General features: G+C 34.9%; 1 protein-coding gene across 2 annotated transcripts in view; it reads right to left on the bottom strand.

Moving 5' to 3' along the window:
- The window catches only part of LOC126161711 (androgen-dependent TFPI-regulating protein-like), a 217,044-nt gene extending 197,629 nt beyond the window's left edge, over positions 1–19,415 (bottom strand). For both annotated transcript variants that reach the window (XR_007534947.1, XM_049917740.1), the window contains exons 1-2: positions 19,149–19,415; positions 8,601–8,744 (exon numbers count right to left, since the gene is read on the bottom strand). Coding sequence is in view for 1 of the 2 variants with exons in the window: in XM_049917740.1 (XP_049773697.1) it covers positions 8,601–8,744; positions 19,149–19,328 (324 nt within the window). In the remaining variant the exon portion in view is untranslated. The remainder of the gene's footprint in view (positions 1–8,600; positions 8,745–19,148) is intronic.
- Positions 19,416–20,105: the final 690 nt, after the last annotated feature.

Raw genomic sequence — 20,105 nt, 5'->3', positions numbered from 1 at the left:
GAACTTCACTAATTCCCACTACATCTAACTTTAACCTATCCATTTCCCTTTTTAAATTTTCTAACCTACCTGCCCGATTAAGGGATCTGACATTCCACGCCTCCGATCCGTAGAACACCAGTTTTCTTTCTCCTGATAACGACATCCTCTTGAGTAGTCCCCGCCCGGAGATCCGAATGGGGGACTATTTTACCTCCGGAATATTTTACCCAAGAGGACGCCATCATCATTTAATCATACAGTAAAGCTGCATGCCCTCGGGAAAAATTACGGCCGTAGTTTCCCCTTGCTTTCAGCCGTTCGCAGTACCAGCACAGCAAGGCCGTTTTGGTTATTGTTACAAGGCCAGATCAGTCAATCATCCAGACTGTTGCCCTTGCAACTACTGAAAAGGCTGCTGCCCCTCTTCAGGAACCACACATTTGTCTGGCCTCTCAACAGATACCCCTCCGTTGTGGTTGTACCTACGGTACGGCTATCTGTATCGCTCAGGCACGCAAGCCTCCCCACCAACGGCGAGGTCCATGGTTCATGGGGGGGGGGGGGGGGGGGGGGGGGGGGGGTACTACCACATATGTTGTAAGAAAACTGACACCTTTTTGTAACATCACCACTCTGAGGCAAATATATTTTGCACTGTTTGAACCCCATCCAAGCTATGGGATGGATGTATGGGGATCCAGCAGTAAAGGTAATATGAAAAGTGTACTTATCTTACAAAAGAATTATTGGAAAGAAATGTGCCAGGGAGTCCTGCAGAAATTTGTTTAAAGAATTTAAAATACTAACTGTTCATAACCTGTATGTGCTGAAGCTAATCATTAAGGCAGTAAACAGTAACAAAACACTAGTAAATAAATACACGATCACAACACTAGAGGTAGAGAGAGCCCCACATCATCTCTCATAGAACAACACTTTATGAGAAAAGCCCTCACTATGCAGGCATAAAACTACTGATTTGCTTCCATTCTAATATCTCCAAATTGCCCATTACAAAACTAAAAACAAAATTAAAATTATGGCTCCTAAACAATCCTGTATATTCCATAGATAAGTTTCTAGGTTTAGTAAATTTGTATGATGGAAGACCATCTGTCTAAAAATATGTGTAATCTCAGATCTTAGACTGTGTCACAAACTGTAAATATTTGAATGTCAGATATGAATACTATGTCACAAACTGTAGATTCCTTAATCTAAGTATGGCAATAACAATTTTCTATGTATAGTCCATATATGTAACTCTGTTCTCTCAACTAAATTTGGAAAAAGTTGTGTAGATAAAAGTGCCAGCCAATAATATGTAACCCTAGTAAGTAAGGCTCTGACTTATCCAGAAGATTGGAACAAAAAACACCTTTTTTGTAATCAGTTGATGTTGGATCGAAATAAATAAATAAACAAATATGAAAATCTTGTAGGATTTCATACTTGTTACTGCCTACGTCTTACACTTCTGTCAATAATTAAACTGACTTATGTGTGGCACTGGATGATTTTTAACTGAATTTTATTATGAATCTTTACACATTGCTAAATTTGCAAACTTCCATGGTAGGTCAACAACAGTAATCAAGTATCACTGACCTGAACATTGACACAGACCGTTTCATGTCAGAATGCAGATAATATTTTGCTAATTCGTAATGATCTGGTGTACTTTGTCTTACTAAAACAGTTATGTTATCTCAATAAGCTGAAATTCATTTTTATTAGTACAATTCATACTAATTAGGGTTTCTTCTTTCATTTATATCTTATATTTACTTGTTGTGTTTAACACACTAATCAGCATTAAAATAGTCTTACACATGATTGAAAATAGTCTGACAAAGGTTGGATAGTTTTTCAATTTCATACCTGTGCATAGTATGTTGGTAGCACTTCGTCACCTTGTCTGTTATGCTGTGTAGCAGATTTTAAAGCTGTGCAGATCAGAATAACGAAAAGGTGAGGTGTCTCACTTGTTCAGATACAGCATTAGTAGTGTCCTGCTTAACACAGTCATGTTGTTTAAATATCTAGGTGTAACGTTGCAAAGCAATTTGAAATGGAACAAGCATGTGTGAACTATGGTAGGGAAGGCGAATGGTGAACTTTTAGGAATTTTAGGAAAGTGCAGTTCATCTGTAAAGGAGACCACATATAGGATGCTGTTGTGACCTATTCTCGAACACTACTCAAGTGTTTGGGATACGTACTGGGTTGGTTTAAAGAAAGACATCAAAACAGTTCAGAGGCAGGCTGCTAGATTCGTTACCGGTAGGTTCTAACATCACGTAAGTGTTACCGAGATGCTTCGGGAACTCAAATAGGCTGCCTAATGCCTGAGCCCAAAATATTTTATAGCAGAGTGACAGCTGGAGCCCTCCTATTTCCAGGAAATTGAGGAGGAAGGAAGAGGGGTAAGATTGACACATCTGCCCAATGTGTTGTAAAATCTTGTTCAAGAACTCTTGTTATTCTACATGATAAATAATTAAGTAATGTGAGTACATAATCAGTTCACCTTGTGCACATATATGTTCAATATTATTTAACAATACCCTTGTACTGACATTCTACAGTCATACGCACTCCTCAACAGCAAAATGAGTAAACCTAAGAAACTGAAGAATTATTATGAAATGAAGGAAATGATTTTTGATTTACACTTTGATAATGCCAATAATGTCGAAGAATAGCACCTCTCCTGCAAATGTGCATCTCCCTAACACTGTCAACACTGGTGTTAGTGATTACACACCTATTAGTTTCATTAATTTACTCTGCATTTGTGAATCACAACATAAAAATGTTCAAAACAAAGAGATCTCTGGCAAAAGCTGCTGGTTAGGAACCACACACTTTTATGCAAATGAATAAAACATGTTACAGTATCACAGTAGTATTTCACAAATCTCTTACTCACCCCACTCTATTAAAGTTCTTTACACTCAGGCATTAGGTGGTTGCAGTGGGGTAGAATGAGTGACAAATATTCACTCCATGTGAAATTTAAAACCTGTATATTCAGAAGGTCATAACTACTATCAGAATTATGGCCCAATTTTTGTGTGGAATTGATTGTTGTGGTTGATATCTTACAAGTGTGCTTTCCCCTCCCATAATGTGAGGTCAAGTTGGTGATGTTTTGTTGTTAGTGCTGGCATCACTATCCAACACAGCAGACCTTACACAGTTAGTGCTGCAAGTAAAGTACCTCTGCTCCAATATCTGTTGCTCACCAAATTCTCTCCAAAGCAATCGTCGGGTGCTTATGCACAAAGAATTGCACAGCTGTTTGCATGCAATGCTATATATAGACTCAAACAGATTTGCCCCTCCAGCCACCATACCCTGGTCCTTTCTCGGTGTTGTATAGAGGACACATTCTGTATAATGTCTCCATTGCACATGTTGAAAAGCATGGGTTTTTTCCTCAACTGTCCCAGACACCTTGGTGACATCTCATGCTACAAACAATCCATTGTCATGGGGTCATACTTCCCAGACCCTGAACAACCATGCATCACCAGCCTGTGGATACACCTGCATCACAACTGACAGCTTTGCTGCCACCATGTCATCCGACCCACGCAAGAGCCAGTCATCATGTAAAGTTTAAATATCAAGACATTGGAGGTACTCTGCACTATGGATGGGGAAAGGGAGGGGAGGAGGATGGGAGGGACAGTGATGTATTTTTTGTTTGTGTGAAGTGAAATTATTGATATGCACACATTTCTCTCTGGCACAAATTCTTTATCTTTGTTGTAAACTTCTCAGTTCAGTGTCTTCTTGACCAAACATTCTTATATGCTTTCATTGGTGAATGAAAGTTAATTCTGTACATTTAAAGAGTACATATCATTATTTATGTGGCATACCTACCTAACCCACAATGGTCTCAAGAATACATTTTCTTAGGTAGTATTTCAGTGTTACAGTCTGTATTACTTGAATAGAATAGAATACTGCTTATCATTCCTATCGTTCCTTGTAAGTTTCTCCTACTATTGAGAACTTTACATGTATCAGCAAACATTTTGCTAAGAATTTTGAATCCTGTATGTTTAAATATAAATTATTTTTATCCAAAAATTTATTGCTTAAGAAAGTATTTCAATTTACGCACAGCCCCTAGACTATAACAGTTTTTGTTTCTGTCACAGTTTATTCTCTCTATATATCAGCCACTGTTGGATTTGGTGTAGACAGTGCCACTTACTTCAGTCCTAGATGTTTTGTAGAGGTTATTGTCAGACTGAATAGTAGGCTACCTATTAATGTCGCAATAATTCCACAATGTTACAAAGATTTCATTAAATATTTATATTGCTGAAGAGATGGATCAGAAAAACAAAATGTTGGTAATGAGAACACTGATGTTCTCAAAGTAATGCAAATTTTGACATAGGCATGTAAAACCATAGGAGCTATAAGGGAAGCAAATTTGCATAGAGAAGATGGTGGTTTAATAGACTTGATTGAAACCTAATATTGATGGAATTACTTATGGAATCTGTGCAGAGCAAATTAATTCTCCAAAATCGTATAAGTCATGGATTAGACTTACTTAACAACAAAGGAAGCACACAAGAATAATTAACTATAGATCTTTCAGTCTTCTATCCATAACACATAAAATTATCCTCAACCCCACAAAAAACATAAGATTTTAATCAACAAACTTACTTCAGAAGTGCTACTTGTACAGTAGACCACCCGAAAGTTGTGAACAAAACTATAGAATAAAGCAATGTCTATGAATAACTTCTTTGTCTGGGATTCATAGATTTGAGAAAAAATGTGCTTGCCTAAGTATCAACAAAATGTTTACTAGAGCTCTCAAGAATATACGTCAGTGCTACAGTTTCTATCAGATTTCACCAGAATAAATGAAAAATCAGAACAGAGAGCTCAATCAGGCAAGGAGATTTGTACCTCCAAAACTATTCTTGACAGTCCTAGAGAAAGTTTTTAGTTTCCTTAATTGGAAAAGTTGCTCACCTCAACATATTTTTTATTTGACAAATATCTTTATGAACACATTGATGGTGATGCCAATGAGAAGCCCTCTGTCACCAGTAGTGGTCACTGTAAGAGGAACTGGACTTTGCTAATTTTAAGCCTGATTTTTTGGAGACATTTTGTGAGACATTTGTGGTGTGTTTCCATGGTAGAACTTATTCATTTATTTGTCCACGAGTTCTTTTATTACATAGACTGTATATAAGATGTTGGACATCATTTAACAGAACACTGTTTCCATCATTTTAACATCATCAACCTCTTATGGTTACACTACTTATTACTGGTAGATTATTTGCATTTGTTCAGTGGTTGCAATGTTACTATGGTTTCTGCAGATAAGACTGGTACATTGTTATTCGTACTGATGCATTATTATCTATCAAAATACTCTTTCAGACTGTAGAAGCAGTGATCAATTAGATACACCCTTACTGCGGCTTTGAACCCTGCTATATTGTTTACAGGTTGTATGTTACTTGGTAGTTTCCCGAATATCTTTTTTCCAAAGTGCAGAACACTTTAGTAGAGCTTAGTTTTTGTATGGTGCATATAGAGATCCATTTTTTGCCTTGTGTTGTGAGTGTTACATCTTCATTTTTGAGGGAGACTGGTGGATTTTCAATCGCATACTGCTGTATGAATACTATGGTTTCAAGTACATGAAGGCGTGGTAGGGGGAGGATTTGCAGTTTCCTGAAGAGTGGCTTGCAAGATTTTATGTGTTTGGCACACCTTCTATGATTCTCATGATTCTTTTTTTGATTCTAAATACTTTGATGGTGTTTGGAGAAGTTCCCCGGAAAATGACTCCACACTTCAGCACTGATTGGACACTTGCATATTACATATTTTACGCGGTCTTTGCTACAGCAGCTTTCACGGATACTCATCACATAGCAAAATGTGTTCAATGTTTTGCTGAGACTCTCAATATGAATTCCCCAACTGACATTACCTTGGATCCAGAGCCCATGAAACTCTGTCAGGTCAACTCCATTTACCGCTTTGTTTGACAACTGGATATTTATAGTATGTGGAACATTTTACTTGACATTATGGAAGTCAATTGCTACAGTTTTTCCTTCATTTATAATTAACTTATTGTATGTGAACCATTTTGCTATGGTACCCACTGTCTTTGTTATGTTTTCTTGTAGTAAGTTTCTTGATATCGCAGTAATGAGAAAGCTTGTGTCATCAACAAACTGGTAAGCATTTTGGCACTGTTTGTTTGATTATTGGTCATTTACAGATAAGAGGAAAAGCACTTGTCCCAGTACTGATCCTTAGGGAACGCCATATTTCATGTCTTGATAACCTGAGAAATGAACTGTTAAATTGTTGCAGTCAGTGTGTTGTATTTACACTGTTTGTTTGCATCCATGAAGGTATGGCCTGACCCAGTCATTAGATGTGCTTCTGATGCCTAGTTGATTTAATTTCCATATGACTGCTTCATGATCTATAACATCAATGCTTTTGACTAGTCAAGACATACACCAATCATATATTTGCCACTGGCCACTTTCTGGTAAATTTTGCGTAGGAATAGCACTGTTGGTTAGGTGGTTCTTCCTAAACCTGTTATGCGCTGTAGGTAGGATTTGATATTTTTCCATAAAGGCTTTAAGTCTTTTGTGGAAGACCTTCTCTAGAATTTTTGAAAAGTCAGACAATAGGGCAATTGACCTGTAATTGCCAACTTCTTCTATTTTCCTTTTTTGTAGACTGGTTCTGATTTTGCAATTTTTAGACAAGCAGGGACAGTCCCCGATGCCAGCGCACTATTGCATTAAGTGTTTGTGGTTTTACAATGGTAATAAAAGACGTCATCAGTTCCTTGACTGCCTTAATTCCATCCATGGAAAAAGAAGAAAAAAAATTATCAGGGAAATAGAAAAGAACACATGCTTCCATTTTCTGCACATTTTAGTTCATCTCTAAACTGACAGCACCTTGGGACATGGAGTCTATTGTAAGCCAACACACAGATTTGTATCTGCAAGTAGCCATCTGCCTCTATCTGCTGCACATGGGTGGTGTCCTCAGCACACATGTCTATAGGGCACATACTATTGCAGATGACAACTATCTGTGTGAGAAACTTGAATGTCTCAAAAATGTGGCTCAAGCTAGGCTACGCATCACACAAAATATGCAAGGCTCTGCCTTTCAAACTTTATGTGAGCATCCTACATCAAAAGGCTGAGGAGAAAAGATTGAAATCCATACTCTTCCTACTATATGTAAGAAGTCTTTCTTCTAAAATATGTTAGAACCTAAGCATGAACTGAAGGTTCTCATTATTTCTCTGAAGGATTACTTTATGCTATGTGTACATATAACACATGTCAGTGTGGACTTTCATATGCTGGGCAAACAACATCAGTCATTACATGGGACATTGATACTACACTCATCTGATACAGTTCAACAAATCAGTAGTGGCTGAACACTGCACTGAGACAGCCCACTACATGGAGTATGAAAATATGAAGATTCTATCTTCTACATCATCCTTCTGAGAGTTAGTGATTAGGAAAGTCATCAAAATCCAATAGACAAATGGTTCACTTTATCCCAGTTGCTGTTTTAACTTGGTTGAAATATGAAAATCATATTTGGAATAGCCAGCTCTCAAAGACAATAGCACAGAACGAGAGATCTTAATGTCTAGTGTTTATACACATAACACAATCTCCATTATAAAGTGTGTGTCAGTAGTACACGTCATCGCTGCTTGAATGACATTTTTTCAGCTGTGATGATCTGCCTCTGCAAGCAATGTGTTTTTTAGGTGGATGGGAGGGCTCCAGCATCAGTATTATGGCTCTGAAGACGACTGGATAATTCTCAGCCATACTATCAGCAGAGGACACTTACTGAATACAGCTGCAGTCCTGTAACTTTGTAGAACAAGCCTTATGCCATGGAAACAAGAAGATTCATTTCCGAACCTGTTGTTATGAAAGACATTTATCAACAAAATCACAAAGTTAAAGCTAACAGAATCAGTGAATGGGCTACCATGAACTGTCATTGTCACAGATAACCCATTCAGAATCTGTATTAAATTGCTCCCAGTGCTTGGTCCATGCTACTAAAACCACTTCAAAACAAAGTTGAATGCCTGGTTACCTCACTACTCACTTTACAATATTAAGGAATTCTTCTACATGTTTGACAATGGCATTAGCTTTTAGAACATTTTTACAGTACTTTGCTGTATTATCATCAACTGTATTTAATATCCACTGTATGAGTATGAATGAAGGAGAAAACCTATTTCACTGCAAAATGGTCAAGGGCTAATAAAGATTCCTTGTTTCTGATGTTTTCATGATAAATTAACAATCAGTCTAAGAGGTGGGACACATAATAGCATTTCATTTGCAGATTTTTTTTAAATTTAGTTTTTCTTGATTTACATAGAAGTTCACTTAGTTTCCTACGAAACAAAAAATTTTCTATGATATGTTTTGGGCAGCTGTGTTTTATAACACTAGGGGAAGTAATTTAAATAAATATGTGATACCTACTACACTATAGCTAGAATTATATCTGAAGTTCTATGTACTTACAAGTGATAATGGAAATACAAACGTCCTGAATGTGTAATTGTTCACTTCCCTTACATAGTGTTTGACCTGTTGAAAGTAGCTATTTGACTGCAGCTCTAATACGTCTCGGACAACACAAAGAGCAAAGTAAAATGTCTGTATTTCCTGTAAATAATGTAGATAATTAATAAGGGATGTAGTTTCTTTTGCTAAAAAGCAATTCAGTTTTTTTAGGTATGCTCACATTACATAAAATTGGGTATAATAAAGTATGAGCATGATTATCACAGTTTATTTATTTATTTAGCATCCAATAGATCACACATGTGATATAGGATTTGTCATTTGATTACACGTAACACATAACAACACATACACATAATAAATGGACAAACATATACAAACAGCAAAACAAATTACATACACATAGTACATAAGTAGTGTACAAGAACTTATTACACAAAAACAAAGTTACGTGCTCTTGATAAACAATTATAGATCATGAACTACGCCTTATACACAAAACGTATTACCAATATTTAACAGATTTTTCATAAGTACCATAATTACAAAGTTGAAAACATAATTAAATTAGTTTAAATTTTTTAAAAAATAAGTACAGGTTTCAATCCACAGTCTGAGACAGATATTCATTTATACTGTAGTAGTGTTTTTCCATTAAGTATTTTTTTACTTCATGCTTGAAATTATTTTTGCCTTTCAATTCTTTAATTTGAGGTGGAAGTGCATTTAAAAGCTTTATTCCTAAGTGACTAACATGTTTCTGAGTTCTTGTTTTTGCTATACAGGGAATGTGGAAGTTTTTACTATGCCTTGTATTGTGATCATGGTAGCTTGAGTTGGTTTGGAGATCGCAGTTATTTTTACTGATCATTTCCAGGCATTTAAAAATATATATCAATGGTATTGTCAGCATCTTTAGTTGTCTGAATAAGGTTTACAGTGAGTTTGTGGTGGACTGTGTGTCATGATACGAATTGCCCTTTTTTGCACTTGACCTGGTTTTCCCCAAAAACTTATGCCATAGCTTGCAACTAATTGGAAATAACTAAACTACACCACTCTAATACATTCCTTGCTACATACCTTGGATATTATTCTTAAGGCAAAACATGCTGAGCTAGGTTTCTGAGTAAGATATACACTGTGTTCATTCCAATTTAAATCTTGGTCAATTTGCATTCCCAGAAACTTTGTGGTGCATACTTTTTCTATTTGCTTGCTATCCAGCATAAAATTTCCCCTTGACACTCGCTTCCATACTGTATAAAGTTTGTTTTCTTTGTCAGCTTATTTGAATAAAACCATGACTTTGTATGAGAGCATTTTTTCTGCTGTAGTACACAGTGATTCTTTTATATCACTAATTATGATACTCATGTCATCTGCAAATAGTAGAATTTTGGCTGAGCTGTCTGGAGCCTTTATATCATTGATATAAATTAGAAATAAAAATGGGCCCAGAATGCTGCCCTGTGGAACACCTATTTCAATTTGTTTTGGTTCAGATATGAGTTTAAAATTGTGAAGATTGTTGGATGACCTCAGCTCAACAACTTATGACCTGTTTTGCAGATAAGATTCAAACCATTTTTTAACAGTACCCCTGATGCCTATTCCTTCAAGTTTCCCTAGCAATATTACATAGTTCACAGTATCCAAGGCTTTGGATTAATCTAGATTAATTCCAACAACCTGTTTATTTGACTCCAAATTTCTTACTATTTCTGTTGTGTAGTCCAATATGCCTGTTTCTGTACTGTGCCCTGTTCGAAAACCATGTTGACTGTTATTTATTAGTTTATGTTTTCTAGATATTTTGTAACCCTGATTTTCATTAATTCCTCAAGTAATTTTGAGAAGGCTGGGAGGAGAGATATAGGTCAGTAATTTTCGATTTTATGTCTGTCACATTTTTTGTATAGAGGTATCATTTTAGAGCTTTTAAGTTTATCTGAAAATATCCCTTCACTAAGGGACAAGTTTGCTATGTGCATTATAGGTTTGGCAACACTTGGAGCAATTTTCTTAATTATTGTTACAGGTACATCATCCAACCCAGAGGACATTTTGGATTTCAAGCATTTAATGACTTTTAGAACTTCATGCTCATCTGTTATGATTGCCGTTATGCTGGTATTTACGATTGGAGTCGTCACTGTTGGTTGTTGCTTAAATTTACTACTTAAAGTAAGGGGAATATTTACAAAATAATTGTTTACATAGTTTGCCATGGCATCTTTTTCTATGGGTGTATTTTTATTATATTTAAGATTGATTTCCTGTTCTTTAGTTTGACCCTCAGTTTCTTTTTTTACCATTTTCCACATCATTCTTGACTTGTTACTTGCCTTCCTTATTAATCTCTCATTACTTAATAATTTTGCGTTTGCTATTACTTTGCAGTAAGTCTTTTTGTATGTTCTCACATACTCAACAAACTGCTGATCGTGACATGTTTTTCCCATTGACACTTGCTTCCATACTGTGTAAAGTTTGTTTTCTTTGTATTTAATGTCAGCTTATTTGAATAAAACCATGACTGTAAGTATGAGAGCACCTTTTCTGCTGTAGTACACAGTAATTTCATGGTTTCACTTGACTTTTTAATTCCGGGTGTAATCCAGGTCCCTCTGACCAAACTGCATGTTTTAAAATTATTTTTGAACTGATTACAATTTTCAATAGAGAAAAATCATTTGTACTCCTTTTTATTTTCCTCCTCCTTGGGAGTTGCAGTGAGATTAAAGGTTAGTGCATTATGATCTGATAATCCTATATTCATATTTGTAACTGCAACTTCATGTGTGACCACATTTGAGAAGATGTTATCTATTAGGCTTTCAATGGCATTTGTTGTTCTAGTGGGAGATGATATGTGGGGGAACAAGTTGAAGCTTTTTAGTATGTCTAAAAAGTTGTTTTTTACTGAACTCTGGACCAGTAGATTAATATTAATGTCACCACAAAGCATTATGGTAGAGTACTCATTTGAGAAAATTTGATTTATTTTATTTATTTTTTCATTTTATTTATCCATCCGTTGACAATAAATATTGTATGGATGTTGTCAAGGGTACATGTAAGCCATTTCAAAGAAATGGGACACAAACATTATATACATAAAAAAGTACAAAACAAAATAATACAATGAAGTTAATAATAATACAATGAAATTAATATAGCCTATATACATCCCTGCTTGTTATTTTAAGTGCATAGTCTGTTTTTCATAAGGCTTCAGTTTTGTCCTCCCTAAATGGCAAGTCCTTATATACACAACACTGCTTAAGAATATATTTACATCACACAACAGCTGTCCTTTAAGTATGTAAATGTAATGAATGATTAGGTAACGAATGATTTGGTACAGATAGAGTATTTTCCATTTTGCCTTTATAAATATCATCAGAAAACATTTATTGACCTACACAGTCATTTACAGAATAAAAACATTGTTCTACTAGAAAATTTTTAAATTCTGTTTTAAATTTGTTATCATCTTCTAACTGCCTGATGTTGACTGGCAGTGTGTTGTACAGTTTTTCACTGATATGGCTCACATGCCTTCGTGTATTCATTCTTTTTGTTTGCTGAGTATGGAGTGCTGCACTATTATGGGTATTGTAGTTATGAAAGTCGGCATTTGTCTGAAAATCTGCAATGTGGGTCCTGACATACAATACACATTTGTATATGTATAATGATGGTATAGTAAATATTCTAAGCTTTTTGAATATGAGTTTGCAGTGTGTCTGTGGATGACTGTGAGTTATTATTCGGATGGCCCTCTTCTGCAACAAAAATATTTGTTTTAGGCGCCCTGTTGTGGAACCCCAAAATATTATTCTGTATGTGGTAAGAGACTGAAAATAGCTGAAATATGCCATTCTGGCGCCCTCTGAGGTACAAACATTTGCAATAATTATGAGGGCAAAACAGGCTGAATTAAGTTTCTGTGCAAGTTTTATTACGTGGTCATTAAAATTTAAGTTTTCATCCACATGAATCCCCAGCAGTTTTGTGGATGTCACTCTGTCTAAGGCTTTGTCACGCCACACCAGATTGAGATTTACATTTTGACATCTTTTCCCAAACTGCATATAATAAGTTTTATTTACATTCAATGTCAACCTGTTTGCATTGAGCCAAGAGTGGATGTAATTTAGTACTTCATCAGCAGTTGTTGGTAGCAATACCTTTGGTGCACTTATTATCACACTAGTATCATCTGCAAATATTATTGCTTTGGCTGCATCATCTGAGGTGTGAAAATCATTTATGTAGACAAGAAACAATATGGGCCCTAGGATGCTGCCTTGTGGTACTCCTATTTCTACATTACTGAATTTATTTTGTGGTTGGAGTAAGTTGATGTCAGTCCTACAACCTATGTTCTGTTTTTTAGGTATGATTCAAACCATTTTTTTCCTATCCCATGTATACCCTATACCCAACGCTTCCAATTTTTCTAAAAGAATGTCCTGGTTCACAGTGTCAAAAGCTTCGGAGAGGTCTAAATTTACTCCTACTACACTATAATCTTTTTCTAATTGTTGAGCATTTCTTCCAAATTCTTAAGAATTTACTACGTAAGTGTAGATAATAATTACTATTCATCTTAATATAAGGTGCATTAAAAATGAAACAAACTGAAGGTTGAAAAATGAAAACCGAAGAAGGGTAGTATTGCCATTGCCTATAGAAGATGTGGTTCCTATAAGTCCACAGATGGTCCAGCTTGCTGCTAGAGGGCACAGTGCATACCTTCGTGAAATCAAATTACTTAATGCAATCAATGCTGCCTGCAATTGGTCCACTACATCAAGACTGAACTACTGTCATTCTTTCAACCTCCTTAATACATGTTGTTAGTCATATGAAGCCTGTATCATTTTAATTATCTCCAGGCTTTGTGAGTGGTCTGTTGTAAATCTGTCTTAACAAAATATATTGTACTATGGGCATTTTAATAACTGTGTAATACTTGTGGTTGGTGATGAATGTAAACTTTTACAATATACCAGTGAAACATTTGTCTCTGTCTAACTTGTGGAGCATTACGTGTGTAATTAAGTATGTTTACATATCTGTGTGTCTGTATTTTATGCCTTTCCATGTTGATAACATCCATACAATTTACACTACTTACAGATGGATAAATAAATAAATAAATAAAACATTGAAAATGGAATTATCTTGATCAGATTTTTCTGACACTACACTGTTCTGTGGATAGGATTGAATGTTTACATAAGAAATCTGAGAACTCTTTCAAAAAAAATTTCTAGCCTTTTTGAGAAAACAAATAATAGTGCAACACACTGGTAATGTGCTACATCTTGTTTCTTTCCTTTCCTGAATAGCGGCTTGAGATTTACACTTTTAAATGACATGGAAAAGCTCCAGTTGACAGCAAATGGTTGCAAGTATTGTAGAGCTGTTTAACAATAAGGTGACCACAGCTCTTACTATAGAAATCTGAGATGGTATCCATGCCTGTATGATATGTAAACTTTAAATTTATAATTATTGTTAAAATGTGTTTCTCATTAGCTGATGTTGAAAAGAGAGAAGTAGCTTTGTTTTTTGAGGACTCAGGTAATACATAACTATTATTACTAATTATGAAAAGGGTAGATTACATAATAGTTGATATTCCACCCTGGACTTTCCACTGTTTGACTATTATTACTGTTTGATTTGAGTCCACTGACAATCACACACTTAAATTTGAAAATTGCAGTGTTACAATTTCTCTTCTTCTTCTTCTTATTCCACTTCTTCAGCACTAGAGACCATGATGCGCCTTCACCTCCTCAACAATCTTTGAGCATGTGTCTCAGTTCTCTGCTTTTGTCTTCCATCTTGGTAAGGCCAGCTATCTTGCACCTGGTTGACCCTTCCTTCCTTGGAGCAGAATCTTCTTTTTGTTGCTCCTGTCATCTGTTACCCTCTTCATATCTCCTAACCAGTGTATTCTCTAAGATTTAATAAGTTTTGCTTTATCTTTCCCTTGCATAAGTTGTAATTTTTGGTTGTTTCTTACTCTCCAGCCCTCTGGCTCTTTCTCAAGCTGTAAATCTGATACAGGATTTTTCCCTCATATTCCCTTAGGTTTTTTATATCCACTTCTATTATTGTCCACATTTCTGGCCCACACAATTTCTTTTGGACGCATAATTGTTATGCCATAGTTGTCTAACTGCATGACAAAAATGTTTGGGCTTTACTTGTCTGCTGTTTTACTATTTTCTGTACAATTTTTACTTTTTTATTGGCAATTCTAATATAATTGCTGTTTGAGACTTTGTTCACCTCACTGATTACTTTGTTAAGTACTGTCTTGTATGCTTTCAAAAGCTCTTTGTTGCTGATGGCAAAAATCAAGTGAACTATGATATGTACAATACAATACAGGACACAAAAATTATTTACCTGTAACCTTTGTCTCCTTGTGCAGGGTTCAGATTGGAAATCATGACCAAACCCAAAAGAAATTTAAAAAGCACCTCAATAAACACTTCTACTAATTAGTTATCATCTAGATTCAAGTTAATTCTTACTAGATACATCACAAGTAGACTGCAGTGTCATTGTGAAGCTGTGTCACAAGTGTTTGTGTATTTTAAACAGGCATCTGTTGTTACAAATACAGATTACTTTTTAACTTAGAAAACTACTAATGCATACAAGTACATGTAAAGCAAGTGACTGCCAATAAACAGTAACTATTCACTATAACTAAAGAATCAGCAGCTTGTTTCAAAATAGAGGCTTTCTTTCTTCTTTAATTGGGTGCATTTAGCTTGGATAATCACAAATAGTATTAAGCAGGACAATTATAGCTTATTGTAATCGAGGGATAGATAAAGTTTCTATTAATTGGTTGTATATTGTAAAATCCTACTAAGGGAACTAAAATGGTGTGGCATTAAAAGAATTCCTTTTGCATGGATGGTGTGTTAACAGTAGAATACAGAATGTTACTTTAAAAAATAATACAAGAGGAATAATATTAAATTTAGAGTGGGGAAATATTAAATACTGTATACTGCAAGGCTCAGTTCTTAGCCCACATGTGTTTTTTGAACCACAAATTGATTGATTTGGGAAGACATTTCAAAAACTGTGATATGTGCTGATGGCATAAGTATTCTGATAAAGGGTTCCACACATCCATATGAGATACAGCCAGTAGAATAATGGGACAGGCCTATGTATAATTCAGCAAACAGCTTAATATTTAAGGTTACTAATTCTCATACTATGCAATTTGAAACAAATCAAAATTACTTACAGGTACCAGAATTAGACATCTATGAGTCTACTGTGCATACCTTCACCATTACTGTTTCTACACTTGTTTCATCACAACCTATCCCTCTTCCATCTTTCTCCTCACACCCTGTCCCTCACACAACTGCCTTTTCACAGCCTTTTGCTCATTCACCTGCCTCTTCACACCTTCCCCCTTTTCCACCTCACACTCTCTTTCTCTTCCACTTGCATCCTCACACCCTCTTCTCTCTTTCCATCTCCTCCTCCCCCTCTCTCTGTCCATCTCCTTCCCTCCCCTCTATCTCCATCCACACACACATACACACACACACACATACACACACACACACACACACTCCATTTATACATTCTTGTCAGTTACTAAAGAGAAATACGGTTCCTGATGAACTATAATTATATCCATGCTTGCAATGTGTGTGTGTGTGTATATATATATATATATATATATATATATATATATATATATATATATATATATTGAGAAGAAATTTAACTGTGGATAATAGTTGCTTTACTTCAATAATGACCAACCACATCTTGTGTAAGAAACCAAAAAGCCATCCAAACAATTACAGAAAACAAAGCTGATACATAATCTAATAAAAAAAATCTGTCTTCAAAACTCCCATATGACAGTCATTAACTTTTGGTAAATTATAATTCACTAGAAAGCTTTCTTTTGCATTGTATTGTGCACCTAAGGTGGAATGTTCATGATTTTGAATTATATGTGGAACAAGAAGCTTAAATAAACTATTAAGATCATCAAAACTGATGGCTGGCCTTTTATTTCTGGCAACCAACTCCATTATAATAGGTAGTGAAAGGCTGACTTTATGAACCTGGAAACACCATCTATACAATTTCAATGTCTATAAGACTCCCAAGAAGAAAGGTAAGTAGGAAGTGCTTACTTGTTTTCTTGACAGATACATGAATTGAAAGGGCTGAACTCACATCAAACCTGACAACATGCTAATTCTAGTTGTGGACTCAAGTAAAGGTCACAATACACATGTATAAATTAATCTAGATGTAATTGCCATAGCTGTCATAGTGATTAGATTATACAGCACACAGGATGTAAGATCAATAAATCATTTATTGTGCTAAATGATCAGCAAGTCTTTTGTATGTAAATACTGATAAGTTGTTGTTTACCAAATAGAAGAGACACTGTGTACTGGACAGAGACAAAGAAAAGATGTAGACTCCTTATCTCCTTAAAACTTCAGTTAAGTCTTCCTTCACAGCTAACATATACACTGTGTTCATTCCAGTTTAAATCTTGATCAATTTGCATTCCCAGAAACTTTGTGGTGCATAGTTTTTCTATTTGCTTGCTATCCAGCATAATACTTCCCCTAGACACTGGCTTCCATACTGTATAAAGTTTGTTTTCTTTGCACACATAGTCACCGTGGTCTCTCAACACTGACCAATGTCTCTTCTAAATGTGAAGGAATCCGTCATCATATGCATACGGCACTTATGAGACAGGATTGCTGGCAAATACTTACATTCAGGATGTGAAATGTTTAGTGCTGCCAACACACCCACATTAATGTTAGAGTGATTAAATTATCTTAGCTTTCAGACCTGCTACTTCCTTCCTCAGGGAAGAGAGAGAAATAGAAAGTGGAGCATTAAAAAGGAAAGGCAGGTCACTCAGACTCAAAAATGAGAGAGACCTAACTGAAAGAAGTAATAGTTCCAAATGACAGTTCCAAATGCTAGGATAATGACAACATTTTTTCTTTTATGTTTGTCTGTTAGCAGTGCTAAACATTTTGCCCTCCTGAAAAAAACTACTGACCAGCGGTTCTGTCTCACATTTACTAATTCTCATGATATAATTTTGGTTTGGTGCATGTTATTCTTATTTTGTCTTTGTATTTCCATGCTTGCATTAAATATATTATGCAAATCTAATAAATGAACATCTGTGAATGCATATTCAAGGACATTTCCAATCTTACACTTATTTACCTCCTCATATACCCACTAATATTATTTGTGGCAAATAATAAAAAGTTTAAAATTGATATGCACTTTATATGCATGAACAGAAGTAATCTGTATAAAGATTAATCATTCTTATGCAAGGTTACAAGTATTTTTTTTTTTTTCAATTTCAGGCAAAATACATTAACGAAGAGAATCTAGAAATAGAACAGGTTATTGAGAATTTTCATAAATTAATGACTGTATTAAAATTATACCTTAAAACCAAAATGTATCAACACCAATATTTTTAGTTTGCAATTCAGAATCAGCATTAATATAACAAATGTTTATTAAAATAAATCACACTCATTTGGTATTTCTAGACTCACACATTTGTTGAGTATATAAAAGTAGGTGAACAGCAGTTAATAATATAATGAGAGAAAAGCAGCTTTAAATTGTGGGAGCTCCTCTGAAAAATAAGACACTAATTGTAGCTTTTTTATGTATGAATAGTCTCTCAAGTGCTTTTGGGAAGTAAGATAAGACATCTATTTTAGACAATAGTTTGTCATTAACATAATCTATGGGAGCTGTTTCTATAGCTTTATCTATGTGCTAATTTATACTTTCAGTCAGTTCACAATTTGTGAATTCTCCTTCATGATGTGCTTATGAAGCATACTGTGTGAATGAATAAACAATAGGTCAATAAGTGCAGTGGCCACCTTCACAACAAAATAAATAAGGACTAATTAAGATGCACACAGCATAAATCTTAATTTACTGAAACATAATTCCATAAAAAGAAGTATAGTCAATAGAAGATTTTCCAGTTCAGACTCACTGCAGAGTCTGCAGAACAACAGAAATGAAAAAAATACAAAAAAGTTTCTGTCAAAGTCCAATTTCTGCTAGGTGCAGGACGAATTTTGCAGTGCAATGACAAGCTTAAGAAAATCATATAGTGTAAAGAAAGGATGTAACCTTTCATGAATATAATTATCTTATAAGCTCACATTACTATGTGTGTAATGAGCTTTAAAAAATCATTGGCTAATATACACAAACGAATTTGAGTTGTGTTGTTTTGACTTAGTCTGCAATGACATTTTCCTCCCAACAGAAACAATTAAAAAGAGAAGAAATAACAGGAAATAAAAAATTCTGCTAGTCATTTAAATGCAAGAATATCATAAATATTTAATTAGAATCAAATAATTGTTGTTATTGAGAGTAGAAAAAGAAAAATTTTAAAATAGAAGCCCAAGTTACAATGAAACTATTTTATAAACTTACAAAGTTCCAGATAGTCAAAAATCTGCCCCAGTATTTCTCAAGACCATGAGTCCATTCAAGATCTACTGGTACCTTTCCTTTACCTAATTTAGCAGCGAAATAATAAAACACAAAAACATGATGCAAAACAATACCTAAATGAAAAATGAAGCTCTTTGTACTCATTTTAGTTCCAGGCATTTTAGTCTCTGTGTGTGCTAGCTCTGTCAGCACAAAAGTGTTGTACCTTCTTTAAGATCACTCATACAGATGAGTGAAGGTCAAAGTCTTGTGTAATTCTACTTGCATGCTGCAGTAGTAAAAATTACATAACTGTGTCAGTCTAGCCTGTTTCTTTAAAAAAATAAAAATGCAGCAGCCTCTTGCCCTCCATAAAACACAATAAAAACTTGGTCACCTTGATATGCCCAGTCCATTTCACAACTGAAACTGCTATGAAGCAGACAAACTTCAAACTATACTATGTGTTTAGAAATACATTCCTGAGCTCCTTATCATTTACTCTACTTCCTTTTTTTCTGCCGTGTGTGCAAAAGTTCTTTTTTTTTGTGAAGTCCAGGTTACACTTACCAGTACAATTAGCCATTCATTACTCAGTCATTATTAGTTTAAATCTAGTAAAATAAATAATAGTTGATACATTATGATAATTTCATCCACTAAATTGATGTTTCCTTCTGACTACATACAAATAAATAATTTACTTCTTTGTCAAAATTTTCAAATGAAGTCAGCAGACACTATACTACCTTAACACTCCTCTATTTTTTCTAATGTTTTCTGCATGAAAGAGAGTATGTCAAGAATTTATTTAGTCTGTAACAAAATTTTTTTCCTATGCTTCTGAGAAGTATGTGAATCTGCATGCCTTCCTTACATGGTATATTTATTGGTCCATTTTCATAATACAGCACAAATGATCTCTGAGAAATCAAATACATAGCAAACTGTACTTAT

Source organism: Schistocerca cancellata, chromosome 2 (genome assembly GCF_023864275.1).
Source record: "Schistocerca cancellata isolate TAMUIC-IGC-003103 chromosome 2, iqSchCanc2.1, whole genome shotgun sequence".
NCBI classification, from domain to species: Eukaryota; Metazoa; Arthropoda; class Insecta; order Orthoptera; family Acrididae; genus Schistocerca; species Schistocerca cancellata.
This window is presented reverse-complemented; position numbering and strand designations above follow the sequence as displayed.